The sequence below is a fragment of the Conger conger genome, chromosome 18, assembly GCF_963514075.1.
Source record: "Conger conger chromosome 18, fConCon1.1, whole genome shotgun sequence".
Classification (NCBI taxonomy): domain Eukaryota; kingdom Metazoa; phylum Chordata; class Actinopteri; order Anguilliformes; family Congridae; genus Conger; species Conger conger.
Window position 1 is genome coordinate 14732855 of NC_083777.1, and position 20463 is coordinate 14753317.

Consider the following 20463-nt stretch of genomic DNA (forward strand, 5'->3'; position numbering starts at 1 on the left):
CACCGACATGTTTTACACCAGTGAGAAGATCTTGCCAAATAGTCAGTTTGGACCTGTTACTAGAGATCATCAGGCTGCTGGCAATTCAGTTTCTATCCAACTTTGAGCCATAATGTCACAGGTGAGCAGCTTTTGTGGATAGATGTACGCCTAGCCTCTGATGCTAGCTCCCTTATATTTTATATAATGTATGGCCTGTGGGGAGTAACATTGTCACTGGGTCATGGGTGGGTGCATCTGTGATGATGCGGTTGACAGATGCCCAGTTTTTGACTGGACTGTCCAGGGGGGTATTTCTTGAGGCTGGCTAACTGAGTAAGCCAGACTTCTGCGCTGAGAAAAACCCAGAACACCTATTTTTACTTTAGTCCATGTTTCATATTTGAAGGGGTTCCAGATTTTAATCAGTGCAGAAGTCAAGTTTAGTGAGTCAGCCAGCTTTCTGAAATACCCAGTTTTAAAATGATTAGTACCGGTTTGCCTAGCCTAATAATATTATGCCCGGTCTGATCAATTGATTGAACAAATTGACCGTTAACTTACAATGCATTCGCATGTCAACCTTGACCTGAGGTCCGTGAAACGTTCCAAAAGTGATAGAAACCACAATCGCCCCCCCACTCTGACACCACCCCACAAGATCTGAACAGCAGTTGGGTCCTTGAGCAAGGCCCTTCACCCCACATTAGTCCAGAGGGATTGTCTCCTGCTTAGTCTAATCAACTGTAAGTCGCTTTGGATAAAAGTGTCCGAAAAAGAACTGCAAAAACAATTTCTCCTGGTGTGCACGCACAACAATAACTGGAGAGGTACTGCTGCTGTCTCCAAGTGGGGGAAATCCATAAATAAATAAAATAATCTTCAACAGAAAGACCAGTACAGTTTCTTCATCCCCTGATGAGTTTTGGGTCAGTGCAACCAAACAACACTGTGCATTCCCAGGGAATGCACAGTGTAAGACCGGGTGCTTGGAAATTCTCTGTTCTAAATCAAGAAGCTAAATGTCTGCACCGGGTGAAAAATCAGACAGTTAGGCTATTAGCTCTGCACAGACCGCACACATACCTCCAGAACTGGGCCTTATGAGACGGAACAACCGAAGACATCATTTTAAAAAACTAATGTGTGGGACTTTGCTCTGCGGGGATGATAAAGAGATGAGCACTCCTCCCCAGATCTTGGAATTTAAGGGCACTGAGTTCTGGGGGCAGAAGAGGGGCCAACCCCCCCCCCACACCCCCCACCCCCCGATCGACAGTGGTAAATCCACACCACGCAGTGTCACAGCAATCACAGTTTTGGGGACCGGCGCACAGGGTTTTGAAGCTCCATTAATATTTACAGTCTGGACTCGGCATGGTGACGCCTGCATTAATTAAGCACTAACAGCCTTGATTGCCTTTAGACTTACAGCCTGGAAAATCTCCTTCCAACTGTATTCACTAATTTTGGAATAAATTGCAGCTCTACCGAGACGTGATGCTTAAAGTATGAGACGGGTGAAAAAAAAAAAGAAAAAAAAATCAGTTGTGTGTTGAGCGACACTTATTTTAACATCTTTGTCATGCTCTCTCTCTCTCACCCTGGAAACCAACCAAGATTGTATTCTGTCTCTCTCCCTGCTGATAGTTTTAGTATTTTAGATTGAAGATCCTTTCCACTAGACCGAGGACAGCCATCTGCATTTCTGACTTTGACACTCATATTCCCAGCCATAAAAACAGCAGCTGTGCTTTTACATTTCTCATAAAAAACTCACCTCACTGCAGAAAGACTAAAAACTCACCGACCGGATTTTCCAGAAGGTTTGTAAGACATCTTACGCTTTCGCGACCTACCGCGCCAGCCACGGCACTTGTAATACAGTTTTAATCGTATGCTTAACCCTTGTAACTTTTCTATTAACTCTCGCGGAAGTGCGAGCCGCTACCATGGCTCCACACCAGAGCAGTGGGGGCAAACCAATCTCCATGTCGCCATTCTCACAATTACCTTCCTTGGAATTGGGGCAAATGAAGCAGAGCCGACTTACCGGAACTAGGAATTTTTTAATCTCCTCCAGGGCATGGCTCATGCGGGAATAGGCTTCTCCAGGCGGAGCGAAGACTTCAATTAAGACGTGGAGATCGTTGCTCAAGTGGGCGTACTTGGCCTCCCCGCTTTTCCTCAGCTCCTCTTCCTGTGGACGAGAGATGGGGCGGAGGCCGTGTTATTACTGGCTTTACAAGTGTTCAATCAACAGGCCAAGCTTGCAAGCTTAAAATAAGACTGACCAAAAACTTACCTCCTTAACATTGAACTTTCAGCAACCTTATTTCCACAAATATTCAGAGTGACTCAGTGTCAATTTAGGATCAGCTCATCTAATTTTATTATTGTGTGACTGTAACTGTTCTCTTTTTGTTCCTGTTATCGTAGTGCTATTACATTATATTTAGATTTTGAGTGTAATTTGGAGATTGTATAGAAATGTAATTAGCATGATGGAGCAAGATTTAATGCTACCACATTAGCCTAGTTGCAATTATAAGTTAAGAGGCACAGGCGTTTGATCCTTATAGTGTGCCACCTTGGTTAAGCTTTAGTATCCTGTTTCAAGTTCACAATCCAACATATAATCAACACTTATGTAAATGTAGGGATAGAAAGTTTGTTTGTTTATATCTAATTAGTTACATGCATTTCATTGAGGTGAGGTTTGTGGTGAGATTCTTTCATGTGTATCCAGGGATGGACGGGTTCCCCCTACCATTAATGAGACACTGCATCCAACTACAGTATCTGAACACAAGTGTGTTTAACTAAGCCGAAGAAATCTGTTCAAGCTGTTCCCTTACAGTCTGGCCACATATACAATACCTGCAGCAACATTCAGGAATTTATTTAGAATAATTATTTAAGGATTTCCCTCGCTAAACAATGACTAGGCACTATTTGCTCTTGCTGCCTACAGTAGCCCCTTATTACCCATGTTTGTGAGCCATTAGTCAATAAGTCCCTTTCGATATGCCATTCTTACGACTAGGAATTACTTGTTTTATTTTTTTTCCCTTTATTTTGTTTTGTGTTGGCACTTGCTGCTGTGACATCAGGCAGCGGGACACACCTCTGTTCCACAGGTGATTTAAGTTGGTCTCCTAAGTGATGTGGGGAGGAGGTTGGCAAACAGAGATTGTTTTTTGGTGGAGAGAGTTCGATATACTGCTTAGGGCAAAAAAACAGTTGATGGTTGCCGCACGTCGTCAGCAACTTGGGGGCAGGGTTTCCACATGCAGTATAACACGCCCGAGGATTTTGTCGCTTGGTTTTTCTTTTGTTTCTTTTTTTGACAAAAATTTTTAATGAAGCGACCTGCAAAAGCACAAAGAGAGCAGATGATTGGTCTGGCCATGGCAAGAAAAAGGGGGCCGTCTTCCAACAGAGGTGAGTCACCTGTGGAAAAGGTGGATGTGCCCTGTGCTGTTTTGTTTTTTTCCTTTTTCCATTAGGCCCACAGCACACACCTTAGGTTAGGAATCTCTCTGTAATGAAGTCTAATTAGGAGCATTACAAATCAGCCAGCACCTTATAGGCTTAATTTGATTAACACATTTCCAAGCTAGAGGGATTCATAGCACCATAAAAGTGCAATATAAAAGCAACTTTTAGCCAGCTAGCCTGTATATTCATTGAAAGCCAAAGATAAATCAACACACGGGACATACAAAGGCACTTAGGCACTTATGTATATATTTTATAAACGATTAAGCACTCGACTCGCGTGACTACAGTTCACTAACTGATTCTTCTCGAGGCAATTCAGTCTACTTTAGAGTGATAGTCGGCTTAATAGAGTACCTTGATTGCTGAAGGTCACCGCTAACTGTTCCTTAGAATGCTGGCAATTACTGCAGGCAGGAATTACCTTCTTATGTTGATTACCTTTAGGAAAGACTCACATTCAAAGACTGGAGGGCTTTGATGTGATACTCACAGAGCTGCTTGATCAGTACTGCGCTGCTCCCATCCCCACCCCCACTCACCCTCCATTATGAATAAACACCTCTCTATTTCCCAAGGCAGGACGTAAGACAACTTTTTTGGAGGACCTGATTCACTCCAAGGTTAGGAGGCACTTCTGCAATCACAATAATCCAAAATGCTTACACAAGGAAGAGTCAGAGATGGATTGTAATCATTGTAATGCCAGACAGTTGTTTCTATTACCCCACAGATCCACTGCTACAAAGAGATAAATGTTTCTTGACATCCACCTCATTTAAAATTCAAAGGTTCAACAATGCAATTCAAATATTTTTTTTTAAGGGTCAGGAGCGCAAGTGAGAAAATGGTGAAAGAACAAAAAAGCAACAAAGTGATAAAATGAGATGCTTGCTTCAAGCCAGTGGTCCTGGAATTTAGCCTTCACCTGCCAAACTGATGGATATAAATGTGCCTTTGCAATTCTCTTGATGAAAAATGCTGTTGACACAGTTTCTTTCCTTTCTTTCTTTTTTTTTTGCAAGCCAGTAGGAGGCAGCATTCCCCCCTAAAGAATGAAACCAACGCATACTGCAGTGATAGGGAGACTGGAGTACTGCAGGAGATGCCATCTTTGAGATTAAAATATTAATATTACTGGTTAATATATTTTACCGACCCATAGACATCACCGGAGATTGGTGATGCTCTGCTGGGCCAGTACTGCAGCCATCTTCAGGGGCTAGTTTCCTTTTGTTTTCTCTACAGGGTATGAAATGCATGGTCAATTGGATACAGATTGGGTGGCTGCCAGTCAAGAATTGTCTAGTTTTTGGCTTCGAAAACCTCATTTGTTGCTTTAACAGCATGTTTGGGATCATTGTCTTGCTCTAGGATGAGGCAGCATGAATTCTACTGTGTGACATCATCAATGAAGACAAGTCGGCCAGTATCTGTGGCAGCCATGCATGCCAAAATCATAACACCTCCACCACCGATGGGGGGGTGGATGAGGGGGTTTTTGCAGTGTAGCCTCTGTAGACCTGTCTTCTTTGGAGAGTAGTCACTGACACTTCTATGCCTGCCTCCTGAAGAGTGTTTCTGATCCAGTCTATATCCAGTGTGCTGGAGTACAGAGCCAAAACAACAAAAAATGTGTCCTTGTCTTGGGCCCTGGGGGGTGATTAATAATCTGTGAACTTATGGCAAATATGATTGTCCCTGGCTCAAGGATAATATCTTGCACTGTATTAGTATGCACACATGCATACGTACATACAGTAAGTGCAGAGGTTGGACAGTGTCACAAACGGCCAGCTACACAGGTGAGTCATTAAGTCTGACAGAGGTCTGACGATCAGGATTTTGATATGAGTCTCCAAAGCGACATGAGGCAACTAGCGAAGCTCCAAAGAATTGCAGGACCATTAGTCACAAAAACTTCTAAATTATTAGATGTGGCAAAGGGGAACAGTGGTCAAAGTAAGTCAAAGCTCATTATCAGAGACATCCTATCCATTTGAACTATTAAAGTTAGTACGGCTCCTAAAACATTGTGTTGTAGGAGCCTTTAAAACGGGTTCTTTCAGAAACTAAACGACTTGTTTCCATAAATCAAAGGCACAGAAGTAAATGTCCCTGTGTAAAAAGCTAATGTTTTCTTGTCCGTGACTTCGCATTTCCTGATGGGTAACACAATGCTCACACCCTCTGTCGTGGTGTAGAGGCAGGGACCCGTATTGGGGCCAGGCTGACATTTGGAGGATAAGTATGTCAGAGAGAAATTTCCGCTGAACACTGAAAAGTAGCCGAAGTATTGCAGCGAGAGGCAGGCACAGACAACAAAGGAGGTCTTTGTGCTTTTATGTGAAGTACCTTGTCAAAGTGTTTGTTGGCTTAGATTTTATAACTGCAGGGCATTTTGCCTGAAACGGGAAAGTAGAATAAAGTATAAAGTAGAATATAAAGCTATTTGCTGGTTTATCTTAATCTTAAAAGGATAGTTCACTTTCTAGAGTGTTTAATATTCATTTCAGTTGTAGTGTGTGTGCATGTGTGTGTGTGTGTGTGTGTGTGTGTGTGTGTGTGTGTGTTTGTCTGTGCCTGATTTGCAATTTATATTTACATTGCTCTGGATAAGAGTGTTCACTAAATTACTATAATGTAATGTGTGTGTGTGTGTGTGTGTGTGTGTGTGTGTGTGTGTGTGTGTGTGTGCTTGTGCCTGTCTGTGTGTGTGTATGCACATGCGTGGGTATCACGTGTGTTTGCGTATACATGCATGTCTGCATGTGTGTCCGCCTGTGTGTGTGTGTGTGTGTGTGTGTGTGTGTGCGTGCGTGCGTGCGCATACGTGCGTGCATGTCCACGTGAACTGTGTGTGTGTGTGTGTGTGTGTGTGTGTGTGAATGCATGTCCACATGAAGTGTGTGTGTGTGTGTGTGTGTGTCTGTTTGTTTGTGTGTGTTGGCCTCAGGTAGCTCTCCTCTAACTTCAAACAGCCTCCTCGTCAGAGTCAGGTTTTGCTGGTGACGTCAGCGGGGGACAGCTGTGGCAGCATCATTTGAAAGCTTGCCAGCGCACAGTCTCCTGCAAGGAGGAGCACTTAACTCTGAAACATTCATTCTCTATCATGTCTGAGAGCTTTAAACTTCCTTTCATGTCACTCCATAAGCAACAGGCTCCATTGTTCTAAAGCCGGGCCTGTCTTTAAGAGCGAATTTCCAAAGGCAATGAAGTGGTTCAATCCAACTACAGCAGGATCCATTTCGAAAATGACAAAATGGCAGGTCCTCAGGGGTAGGTTCTGTACTTTGTGAGGAAATTGTAAACAATGGCTGAACGCACAGGAATAAGAGAGTACTGATCGCACGCAAAGATGAACTGGGAAAGAAATCTATCCAGTGTGCAACTATTGGTCAATCATCACTAGCTTTGAATCTGGCTTTAAAGTATTGGCCAAACATCACTGGCTTTGAATCTGGCTTAAAACTCTTGGCCTGTTTTCACTGGCTTTAAATCTGGCCAGGAGACATGCAATATATCACATCAGCAAAACTTGAGAATAATTGAGAACCATGTGTCAGCTGAAATGATGTCATGCATTAAAATAACTTGGACTAGAGTAGTAGATCATTAAATAAAAAAAGGCCATAATATTATAAATTGTAGTCATTTCCACCCAGAGCCCTATATTAATGTTGTAATGTTAAAATAATAAATGGCCAGAGCAGTTCTGAAATTTCGAGGCTCTAAAATCAGAAGTCTAAAACAGGCTGTCTTGAAACTTTCTTGTGCAAAGTAGCACATGACAAAAGGCTCTTGTGTGGGTACGGCACCTGAACGACAGCTGCAAGCCTTAACAAGATTACAACTGAAGAGACATCCCGTGAGATAAAGCTCCACTGGAGCTCACAGGCCCACTATAGCTGCTAGCTTCTCTCCCTGCTCCCGAGAATCCTCTCTGACCCAGTTTCTGTCACTGCCAGCAATTAAAACACACTGGAATACACTGTAGTCATCCTTTGTTTCATATATCAGATTGTGCTGTACTATAAAACACTTTCAGGTAAGAGAGCAGGAAACCTTATTTGTGTTGATTTTGGCGGGAATCTCTCCGGAAAGCGTTTTTGTCTTCAGTCATTTTTTAAAAATCTTATTCCATTCCCTACTTGCCTCCATGGCACGGCTCTGTACATCAGAATCAATATTCCGTTCCACACCAGATCGACTGTATCTGCCTGTATCAGACTATTCAGTCCTTCCCAGGGGTGCATCGCGGCGTGCTATAATATGGTGCTGAATCCTGGGAAATAATAGCTGACTGTTCAGGATTGAGACCTCTCTCCACTGGTGCAGCTGCCCAAAGCCTGCAATCACACAAGTATCATAATGTCCGCTCTGTGCCTTTTCCCCATTGTTTTTTCCTCTTTCTATGTGTTCCCTTGTTTTGTGTGTCACTCTCTGTAGTCCTGTTCTAGTAGTCTGGTCTGCCCTTCATTCCTTTCACCTGTTCTCTATTAAGTGTGTCCGCCTCGCTTTTCGTACCTTCGCTTGCTTGGACTGCCTACTGGTTTTGAACTGCCTGTTTATCCACCACACTTCTGATTACCTTGTATATTCCTGTCTGCCTGGATCACGACCATTGCCTGTTTTCGGATTGCATTATTGGATCTACCCTTTGTCGATAAAGCCTGCACTTTTCGCATTGTCCCGAGTCTGCTCTTGGTCCCTCTGTCCCGGTTCCTGACACACAGTGTAGACAAAACTGCACTAACACAAGCAGTAGAGACTCTCCAAAACTGCACTAACATAATCAGAAGAATCTCTCCAAAGCTGCTCTAACAGAAGCAGCATAGACTAATGTGTGGTCCAAGCTCCTCCCTCTGCCCCTGTCCCTCATTATCCAGTGGCCTGACTTCCTCTCCATGACGTAGCCCTGCCGCCGATTGAAAATGAATTGAAACAAGCTTTATTGGCATGGCAAGGGTACTCATACTTTGCCAAAGCAGATCCTGATAAAACAAACAGATAACACATTGACAATAACAAATCATCACAAACACAAATCGCCAAACATCTCACATTCTCAGAGACAACAAGATGAGAAAATAAAGAGCAGATGCTTCCACAATTGGCAAATATTGCGTGGGAGAGAAATAAAAACCAGTGTTCCGTTTTCTCTTCTGCAGTACCTTTTTGGGAATCTTAAATTTGGCAGTGAGAGAACCATACCAGTACATAAGAAGAAACGGTCTTATGACCCGTGAATGAAGCATCCTGCCTCAGCACTTGTCCTTGGTGAAGTGCCATACGCCATAAGGTGTTGTTGAATTGACTGTGACCAGGGTTTACATTGAGAGATGCATGTATGGATTCACAGCAAGCATTTGAAAGGCTGGGGGATTTCCGCCAGAGGGGATTTTTGCCATCGCACATGGGAAGTTCCTACATTTTAGCTAACAGACTGCAGAGTGAAAAGAAGCAGCGGACAGTTGCATATATGTACTTCACAGAATGCTACGCTAGTCTGCAGTCTTCTGGAATGATTCAAGATGAGCATTAATAGGGAGCACCTTTATATACTAATGGAAGTTCCAATGTGCACAAATGTATGTGATTAAAGGGTTAATATAAAAACCCTTCGGTACATAGCGTATCTGCTCTAGAACATTCCAACACCCCATAAACTGACCAATGCATGCGGCAAACCACTCTTTATGAATATCACTTAACACAGTATTTTTCTCTCTCACTTTATGAAAAAATTAATATGTGTAATTAAAACTAGATGGAAGATGCAAACCCATTGTATCTGGATTAGCTGACTGTCATTGGATTAGCTCCTTGGCGTCAGAACCCATTACTGTAAATCATTTCAATTGTGGTCATTGAGAAAACCCAAAGGGTGCTAAATAAATTTGGAGGCAAATATAAACCTGATATAAACCAACATCAGAAAATTGTTCAATATAATGAACTGAAAGAAAGCACATTTCCATTTTTAATCTGTTATGGTACAGTTCCAAATGAAAAAGTATCTCATAACTTCTCTCGACTAGAAATGTGAAAAATAAGAATGACTTGAACCAACATTGCAACCACCGCACCAGGCATGGGATTGCAATAAACCCAGTAGAATAAGAATAGGCTATTTATATTACTCGACTGCTTCCAATGAACTCATACGAATTCTGAGGAAAAATAACAAAATGGACAACCGAAGAAGGGTCATTTTCTATTGACCTGGGATGCTCAAATGAGTTTTACTGAACAAAACTGCCTTCTCTGCTGCTGTCTGGCTGCCCGGTCTGAATCGGTAAAGACTCCCTCCTCCTTGTAATCTGTCTTAATAATAAAATGGTCGCTGTAGATCCACTGCCCATATCCCACGGGTGGAATCTACCATTTCAGTGCGAATAATGTAAGTCCTGCCTACGGCCATACCGAAGGAGATGACCCTGGAGGCCAAACAAGATTTCTGCTTGTGGTGGAAACATTGTACAGCTGGTAAAACAAAAACTAGGTGATCCTTGGCACCACAGTAAGAGCCAAAAGTGTATAACAATAAGTCGACTGTCCCGATCAAGGCCTGGGCTTCCATTAACCTATTACTGCACCCTCTGCTTCTATTAGCCTATTCTCCTCTGTGCCATATGCTTCTATTAGCCTATTCTCCTCTGTGCCCTATGCTTCTATTAGCCTCTTCTCCTTTGCACTCCAGGCCTATAAGGTTGCTCTCGGTGAAGGTTTCTACATTTAAAATGATCGTTTTGGACAATGCTGATATGCAGTCATGGGCTACATTTCATTTGGCAGACTCTTCCACAGGTTAAAAGCATCAAATCCATAACTAGTAAAATACACATGAAGAGCTGTTCTATACGAAAAGATAGTAAAAAAAAAAAGTGACATTTCCAATATTGCCAAAAGTGCAATTTCATTTTTGTATTATTATTATTATTTTTTAATGTATTAATGGTTAGGGTTAGATGAGGGATATCGGAAGGGGATGGGGGCATTTTTTATTATGCTTAATAACTATGGAGCCATGGTAAATTAAATTGCTGAAACAAAGTGCTTTATTTGCTTGGGTCAGTTTAGTCAGTTGAGATAACCGCACAGATGCATGAACAGCACTTAATATAGTGTCGACCTACTGCTGCATAAAGTGTAGCTAAAATACATTGCATTTTGAACAATGTTATCAAAGTCCTATTGTGTTACACTACACCTCTGTGGACGATAATCCTCAGGCCTATAACAGATTAGAGGGAGCATCACTGCATAATTAACATATTAAGCCTGACAATACATACAGAATTTATGCAAATGATATTTGAATATATTTGAATTCATTCCAATTCATGAAGGTTACATTTGAATTCAAATTCATCCCAATGTTGACAGCCCTAATGCACACATACACGCACACACGTACATTCATTAATACAGTTCATGCATACTGTACATACAAGTATGCAGTAATGCACTGGGGGGGGTTAATGGTGAAATTAGTGGAGCACATTCAGCACTGAACAGGGTAAACGAGACAAACACTGAATGTTACATTTAAAAAAATGCTTCCGCATGAATTTCCACATAAATTATGCAGCTTGTTGAGACTGAGAAACTGCTTTGGATGCAGAAACCTTTTAAAACCAAACGGGGCTTTACCGAAGTTCCTAATCATTATTATCAGCATAAGCCATAAATAGGCTTTCTGCTCAGAGCCTTTGGGCACAACGGATGAACTTTAACTTTTTTTTTTTTCTCTGGAATAAATATGCACAGCACAGACAGATATGTAGACCTGGTTGACCGCTTTTAGACTGTATCTTTACAGTATCATGAATAACTTGCCTGAAATTAAATTATTTTTCACATCAGAATAAGCAGCCTCATAACATTGGCTATTTTTTCCCGTAATGCTTTTTAACTTGGACACAGGGAGGGGCTAATTGCTGAATTCCAACTGATTTTGTTCTGTCCTGTTCGTAACCCAGGTATGAAAACGACCGCTTAATATTATTATATATTCTTCAGGCATAGAAACAGTAATCTCTGTAGAAATCAATTTGAATTTATTACAGGACTTTAACAAGAGCCAGTCAGGCTGTCACAGACCCCAACACTAATTACAATGGAAATGTATTCTGCTCCACACTTTCACCTTGAGCTGATACACACGCATGTTGTACATATGAAGTCCGCCTCGTTATAGGATTTGGCTTTACACCGTTTCATATTTTCTTCTTCCGAAATAATGCATGGAAATATATTCCAGCCACTAAATACTTGAGTCAACGAGTTCCAGCACCTGTCTCTGAAGTTGGGAAGCCTCCCTTGAATCAAATTCCGTGAACCAGACAAACTCGAGAGCAAATGAAAATGTATATTTAGCCATGCAACAGGGCTGGCGCAGATACAAAATTACTGCGCTTGCCTTTCACAATGGGGAAGAAGCGAATGTAACTCGGCAGAATATTGTGTCAAACGGTTTATGACTCGGAGGCGAGATGCAATATTTCTGAGGATTAAATAAATTAACCATAAGCAAATGCCATTTCCAAAGCCGACGTTTAGCACCTGGCCACACTGCAAGGGACTGCCTCTTCTAGAACGAGATAATGATGACACAGATGAAAACTCGTAGCGTTGTCTTCGATATAATGAGAAGTCAAGAGCAGGCCTCGAGTGCCTGAGCACATTTTGTACTGGCGGAGCTGAAAGCTGTAGAATGATAATTCTACTACAAGGGCATCTGCAGTTTCAAAGTGTCAGAGCGCTTTTTTTTTTCCACCAACCGTATTTTTCACCCTCTGAACTTTTTTTTTTTTTTTTTTTCTCTCCCGTTCATCTTTATTCAGAGTGTAAGACGGAGGGAGAATGTTGAAGTGTGAGGTTATCGCCATACAGCTGGAATGTTGGACCATTCCTCTGACTGGGGCAGAATTTCGTGTGTGGAAAACTGTGGTTACAACATAGGGCGAACAGTAAAACAGTAAAATGGCCAGGACCGATCCAAACGGATCATAAAATACAGAACTAATAAAATGGGAGAACAGCTACCCTAAAAACATGCCTAATGTTCACGGAATTGCACAAATCTATCCTATAAATCAAGGCAGGCTCTCTGGATTAATATACTGCCTGAAAATGGGTAGGGGTTTAATGCCGGGAATAAGCAATAGCCGGCCTTTGATCAAATGACTCCCTTCAAACTATGAAACTGTGACACTTCTGTGACACAAAAAACAAGCAAACAAACAAACAAAGAGAAAAACAAAAAACATCCAGTGAGCAGCAGTTCTGTGGGCAAAAATGCGGTGTTAATGAGAGAGGTCAGAGGAGAAGGGCCAGACTGGTCGAAGCTGACTGGAAGTGACAGTAATACAAATAACCACACATGTAGAAGAGAACCTCTGAACACACAACGCGTCAAACCTCTAAGTGGATAGGCTACAGCAGCAGAAGACTTAATAAGTCTAATAAATACCTAATAAAGTGCTCACTGAGTATACAGTGTTGCAAATAATTGTTGTCAGTGCAGTTTCTTACCACCCACACAAGAGCCGATTCATGTCTCAACCTAATTTAACAGTATTTCTGAAATCATTTGCAGTACCATTGTAATTGAGGCTCTGGGGTCAAACAACCACAGTGAATAATGTATGCTGGCAAGTGAAAACAGGTGCAACTTACATAGTGCATGACAAGGAAGTGGTGGAAATCCAATTAATTATTTCTAAATGCCAGTGTGTGAATGTATTGCCAAATTACTGTAAGAACAACAAGTAACTGCAATGAGCAGTAGACACTGTATAAGAAAGTATAATAACGTTCAGAGCAGCCACATCCCTGTACATAAACATATTTTCAATTTTTTAAAATTTCTTATGCATTATTTAAAAAGTGCTTAAGGTTGACACAGCTGAAAGTTGCACTGTATTCTGGGAAGTTTGAGAGGATATTTGAATTCGGGTGAAGCAGTGGGGATTATAATAATTCAAAAAGGCATATATCCAAGAGTACTGAAATAACTGGGACAGATTACTAAAATATCAATAATTATAATTTATAATCCACTAATACAAACAATTAGGTAGCATATACCTGATATCTGGACAAAACCATTGTAGTGGGCAATAAATTGATGAATTTTACTGAATCAGAAAACTACAGGCTAGTTACTTTAACTTTGATGTAATGTAAGTTTACGGAATGTATTATTAGCAATTTGATTTCTTAAAATGTCCATCATACCGTACAGAACCCTTATTCCAGAGAGAGTTTGACCTCTCCTGAGGTTCTTCAATGATGTTAAGTCATATTTTGACTCAAATCTGTATTCCATATAATTGTATTTCCAAGAAGTGTCTCTCGAAGTAACATGAGCAGCTCAGAGTCAAACTGAAACCAGTAGTAATCAAAGGGGTTCCTCAAAGCTGCTTAAAATTTCAGCACACAATGGAGAGTAAAGATGCAATTTCTGGGTAGTGTACTTAGGTTCCCTAGTGATAAGCATCGTGTTTGGACTTGTGCTGTTTAAAATGTATTAAATGACCTTGATAAGGCTGTTACTAGCTAAATATTTATTTTAGACTGTGATGCAAATCTCGGGGGTGAAGCAGTTGCTTAATAATTTACAGAAGGTAAAAATAAATAAAATCTGAACCATGTAGACACCTGGGAAGGGACATTTAACATAATCAAATATAAAGTTCTTCACAAGCAATAACATTTTCAGTTATTTATTCATGAGACCACTTATGGGAGCACGAAGTTAGAATGTGCACAGTTTGAAAAAGACACTGCTGTAATGGTATCTGGATCCAGACATTTTGCTGAAGCAATAAAAATAGCCAAAGGGATGTTAAAAGGCATAAACAAAAAAATACAGAGCGTAAATCAAACAGTCATTTTTTAAATCGTTTCAGAGATGTGGGTTACATGGGAAAGCTACCTCTATCTGAAATCATTTTAATAATAAATGAAAGGGAAGACTTGACAGTTGGCAGATAGTTGTTTTTGTGCATTTGTATATCAGAGATATCTGGTAAACCTTTTCCCCCCAGAAAAATTGAACCTTTTCACAATTCTGTATGTTTTTTTTTTCTTTTCTTTTTTTTTTCTTTTTTAAGTCAGCGATACACGATACTGGCAATGACAAGCTCCATCCATTCCCAATGGTCCAGTCAGATACAATATCTTGTTGAAATACAGAAGAAATCATTGTACCAAAAGTATGGCTTGCATTTCACATCTTTTGCTTTTGATTTGCTCTTGTTTAAACTGTTCATGAGGCTTAATTCACACAGTGACCTCATTGCTTGAGGGCTGCTTAACTTAGTGGCTCCACCACCTCATCCTTAGCCAGGCAAAATGCTACTGTAGTTTTCTGGAACGTTACTGGTGTTAGTGATGTCTTGTCAGTGCAGGAAGGTGCAGTTTCCTCTTATTATTGGGTGTTATATGTTTCCTGTGCACCGTATCCTGAAATTACTTCTGCTGAGTGTTGTCTGCTTGTATTTTATGCTTCCATTTCACGTTTGCCAGTGTGGCATTTTTTCTCTAGACAGCAGTTCGGCATAATTGGCTGTGTGTGTGCTCTTGGCTCAGCGATGCGTAGTGTACCCTCTGGATCAATACAGACTTGTTTGTGGAATGCACACGTCACTCGACCTTTAAACATGTCAATATTTTACATATCCATATGATGCATCTCGAAGGGGTGTCTGTGAAGCTTTTTATCCGTTACCGTAACTCTGGTTTAAGAACATCATGTTACCATGCCTTTACTTTTCACTTTAAAGTAAGAAACTTTGTCAGCCTATTGGATACTGAATATTTTCTGTAAATTAAATATCCGTATTAGCCTGACTGACTGCTAAAAATTGGATACATTAACTCAAATCTACTTCTCTATTTGGTAAAATGTCGTGAGCAGGGCTGGATGGCTTTATTATCCAAACATTGTGGCTGATTTATAAAAGCGACTGAGACTAAGAACAAATGCTTAATGCTCGGCTGAAATCCCTTGACTGTCATTGAAAGAAGGTAATTTCTTTTATGCCTTTTTCTTTCCCTCTTGTTAGGCAGGGGACGTTGTTTTCATCATCCTAACTACGCCGCGAGAGGGAAGCGGCCTCCTCTCCGCCAACTGTGCTAAATCGCGGGGTCCTTTGTATTTGAGCGACATGTTGTTGTTTTGACTCCGCTGAAATTGGCTGTGAGGGATCGACAGACCAGTGCATTTATTTGTGGGGAACGATTATCGGCATTCATGCTTATATTGTCAGAGGATGAGGGAAGAATCCCTTTAGCTGCGTTTACACCACAGCAGAGGAAGGTATTACCATCCATCCCCCTCCTGCATCCTTCACTTTGAATGTTGGGTCTGCAGATAAAATAAACAATGTCTATTCTATCTGTAAGAGAAGGCGGTGTTGCTAAACAAAGGGACATGGGAGTTATTGCTGTGGAAAAAAAAAAAAAATTCTTCCAGAATGCATTGCGTAATGTCTGGCATCGGTTAAAAATTCTGAGCAGATTTAGCTTGAGGGTTGTGCTGTAACGGTGAAATTGAGATCGCTATCATGTTAATAAAAAGGTGGTTGGTTTGAAAAATGCGGACACTTTGAACACTTCATATCAACATTTTCGAACACAAGTGGCATTGAAAAAATACTGGTTTGGTCTGTAGTGTATAAACCCACCACGGACAAGTGTGTTGTAGGGGTGCAGTTGCTTCTGCTGTAGTGCTTTTGGTATGCGTGGCACAATCAGGTTGGAAAAAAAAAAATATATGTAGTGTAAAAATGTTGTAAAAAGACGACAGTGAACCGGCTCATATATTCAAGCAATGAGCAACAGCTAATCTCAGAAATCAACACTAATGGGCATGGACTTTGCAATCTGTGCAAAGCAAACAACCTTGGGCCCAATAATGTCTGGCTGATTATAACGCAGTTAAGTTCCTCCCTGCTGTAAATTACAGTTTAAACCAGCTGGTTAAAGCAGTGTTTGACACTTTTAGCAGGTCAAGCAGTTCTTCACCAGCTGACTAGTCTATATAGTCAGCTAATTCACCAGTTGACCACCAGCTTATTCTGCCAGCTTAATCAGCTTTGGCCAAGTAGATACCAGCTATGACTCGATAGAAGTGTCAAAAACCACATCTTAAACAACCTTAAACCAGTTTAAGTTTAACTGGACTTAGCTGGAATTTTCAACAGTGACATTGACCTGCACTTCCACATCCTTTGCTAACCGAGGCTCTAATCATTGCAGCTGAACTAATGTGGCTAACAGCAGCCATGGCATGAAAGGGGTTGCAAGGGGTTATGACACTGGAACAAACAGCACTGGCTACTTCAGGGGCCACCTCTGCTGTTATATTGTGCATTGTGGGCCCACTTTGATCTCAAAGCCAGATCTAAAAAGAGTTGACTACCTGTGAACCCATTAAAATGACAAAAAAATATGGAGAAAAAAAAAACAGCTCAAGATAGCTTTTGAAATGGCTGATAGCTGGTCAACCAGTTCAGACCAGCTCCAAGCTCAAAGTGGTTTGACCATTTTAAGCTATGTTTTGAAACAGCTGGTAGCTGGTAATTTCATGCTGGTCATAACTAGCAAAGTGTAACAGAATTCTTTCTTCCACTGAAAGGCATATAAACAAAATTTCCCTTTATTTTACAAAAGCCAGTTCCCTACACCCACTGCCTCCTCCATTTCCAAATTGCCTCACTGGATGGTCTTCAGGGGAATCAGAAGGACTGAGATGTGTTGTGTGCCTGCTGAACCAACTCAAGTACCAGAAAAGAATTACATTTGATTCTCAAAGCCCTGGCAGTGAGTGAAAAGCACATTCTGCTGCAATAACAGGGAAATAGTGTCTAGGTCAAGCATATTTACAGTATACTGTGTTTTCTACACACATTTCAGAAAAATTGGTATTGTGCAAATGGGGCTCAATACATGGTGTGGCACAGGGATGTCACACTGAATTCCCAGGGGGCCGCAGTGTCTGCAGGTGTTTGTGGCTTCCTTTCAATAAGCTGCCTTGAGAACAAGGTGTGTGGATTCTTTAGCCAATCAATGATTTGAATGAACCACAGGTGCCAAGAACAACCCAAAAACCAGCAGTCACGTCAGCCCTCCAGGACTGTAATTTAATTGTGGCTGGTTCACACAGATGATTACACACAGAAATGTAAGATTAGAACAAAATAGACCTCACATAATTCCTGCCAGGTTCCAGGTCATCTTACACAATTCAAATTCATGCAATGTGTATGCTTGCAAGCCACCAACACGGCTGTGGTGGTTGCAATACAGACCCTCCGCCAATACGTTAGGCGTGCAAGACAGTGGCTATTCCATAAAGGGTATTCCTCTTTGTGTGAAGTGACAGAAATGAATCATCTTTAAATAGTCCAAGTCCATTAATTTTTCCAATAAATATTGCTGTCCATTTGTTGGGCATTCAACTGATCTTGTTTGTGGATCTATGCTTCCTATCCAGGTCATTATAAGTGCAGCAGCATGTGTGTGTGGAAACATAATTAACAAAATTAAAGTAATCTGTGAAATGACTGGCACATTTCCATTGAATGTTATTGAATCAGCGTTTGCTTGTCAAAAGTAAGGCGTTAGCAAAATCAGCTTTTTAGTTTATTGGTGAATTGGGAGGTGACTTGACAAGTCTTGTTTTGAGTTTTAGAAAAAATGTGCTTAGACAACCGAGACCAAACACAGCCTCAAAAGTCAATGTAATGCAGAAGAGAAGAAAAATACAAACTACCAAAACATCAGTGTCTCTATGAGCTAGCGTCACCCCCGCCCCCCCCCTCCCCCCTATCATAACAGAAGAATACCATATGAACAAGGATAACAGTCAGATTCACAAAATATTGGACAGATCCCCTAAATGTTGCCTGAAGGCCATTGGCAATGGACTTCTCCCAGTCAGATTGTGGAGTAAATTAGACGAGACATGCAAAAACAACATGCAAACAGCTGGTAGCTGGTTAACCAGTTCAGACCAGCTCCACACTGATAACTTGACCAGCTCATGCTATGTTTTGAAATAGCTGGTAATTTCAAGCTGGATTTTACAGCAGGGAATATACTGTATGCTAATACGGTAATTAGCAGTTGCAGCTAGTGCACCATAAACCACATGCACAGCGCTCAGTACTGCCAGTGGATCTACCCATTGCAGTCTCACAGAAAGTAACATCACTTGTTTTTGTGTTTGATTGCTATGTATGGTTGTCTGCATTTAGGAACTCAGAACAGACGACAGCGTTGTAAGGGAGATGCAACGTGCCGCTCGCTTCCACCCATAAAGGGTTAAACTGTTACTTTTCAACCAGCGGCGAGATGCCTTGTGGGATAAGAATAGTTGTGCCTACCTTTCCTTTATCCCGCATAGAGCCCTTCCCCAGGATGGACATTTTGGCTCCCGTCTCCTCCTGTAGCCTCTTCATGGAGTTTCCCCTTGGCCCCAGGAGCTTCCCCACGAAATTAAACTACGGGGAAGAGAGGGAACAAAAACCGGCATGAAGACGACCGTGAGGAACCGTCTGAGGACCAGTCTGAGGAACATCAAAGCCCTGTTAATCGACCTCACAGTCTGTACAGATAATGCTTTTGGGGATGTCATTATTTTCACTTGACATTTATTCAGTCCCTTCCATTCACGAATTAATGAATTAGTTCCATTTTAATTTAAATAGCCGTCCTCATCAGTGAATCTGCCATTGATTAAAACATCACACAATTCTGTTGTTTACTAAGTAAGCCCCCGTGTAAGAATCCACGCACGTATGTTTAATTGCGTTTATCATTTGCATAGCTAACTAAAAAACATTTTTTTTACATTTACTTAGCAAAGACCCATGATGACTCAGACACACTAATTAATTCACATTCGCACAGCTGTGAATTTTACTGCACTCATCACCCAAGGTTTCAATAGTAGCTCCCCCGTCCAGAAACTTGAGCGTAAGGTACAATGCTGAGGTCTCCGGTCTAGGCTACACCCCCAGAGCAGATAATCACACAGTGGGCCTCCCAGGCGATCGACTCCAACATCAGGTCCCGCTGATGGGCTCGTAACTTTGTCACGCGGCGACCCGGTCAGGCGTGTGCCGTACCGCTGCTGGGGGACTGGAGTACTCCACCGTCAAGTACCGGGAAGGAAATCCAACATGTGCCGGGGCTAATGCGGTTCTCCGAGGGCGCTCCGGAGGTCGGATTCCAGATAATAGTGGAAAATAATGAGTTTCTTCCCGATGGGAAATCAAGGCGGCGCTATCCAGATGAAGAGCTATCAAACACCGGCCGCGGGGTCTCCAGGCAACACCTCGCAACCGCCACAGACCAGTGGCAGAGGGACATGCCAATCATGTTCTTTCCTTTTTTTTTAAATGCTCCAGCTATGGAGGAAGGCTGCTGAAATCCAGCCTTGGCTATCTTTTACAGACCTCTGGAGTAGTGTGGGCTACTGCACTCTCAGAAATAAAGTGACTGTGGAGGTGCTTTGTTCTTTAGCATATTTCCCAAATGTACACTGAAAGTACAGTAATGTTCTCGTTTGGTAATGAGAGTTTTCCAAGCAAAAAGGTACAAATTAGTGACATATTGCTGGCTAAGGGTACAGTGTTATGTACCTATAGAGTACAGCCCAAGCAACACGCATTTGTACCTTTTAAGGCACTTTTTTTACCTTTATTTCTGAGAGTGCGGATGCACTTGGAAATATGTATGGGGAAATCACGCACATGCACACAGACACACACCTGCGAAAATGGTCAAATCCTGACAGATCTTACAGGCGCAATATTTATCCTTATCTCGCTGTTCCATTTATCAATAAAGGATGTTTTTTTGCTTTGTGCTTTAAAAATCGCTTTTCATTTTCTTTTTTTCCGGTTTAATTCCAGTATCTGCCTTTTGCACAGTCCCTCCCATTTCGTCACATTCCCCAACATG

The 20463-nt window shown here is 41.6% G+C and overlaps 1 protein-coding gene across 1 annotated transcript in view; it reads right to left on the reverse strand.

Moving 5' to 3' along the window:
• Positions 1 to 20463, reverse strand: part of khdrbs2 (KH domain containing, RNA binding, signal transduction associated 2) — a 158572-nt gene that overhangs the window by 71296 nt on the left and 66813 nt on the right. Inside the window, exons 3-4 of the mRNA XM_061228444.1 lie at positions 18882 to 18998; positions 2033 to 2179 (exon numbers count right to left, since the gene is read on the reverse strand). Of these exons, the coding sequence (XP_061084428.1) occupies positions 2033 to 2179; positions 18882 to 18998 (264 nt within the window). The remainder of the gene's footprint in view (positions 1 to 2032; positions 2180 to 18881; positions 18999 to 20463) is intronic.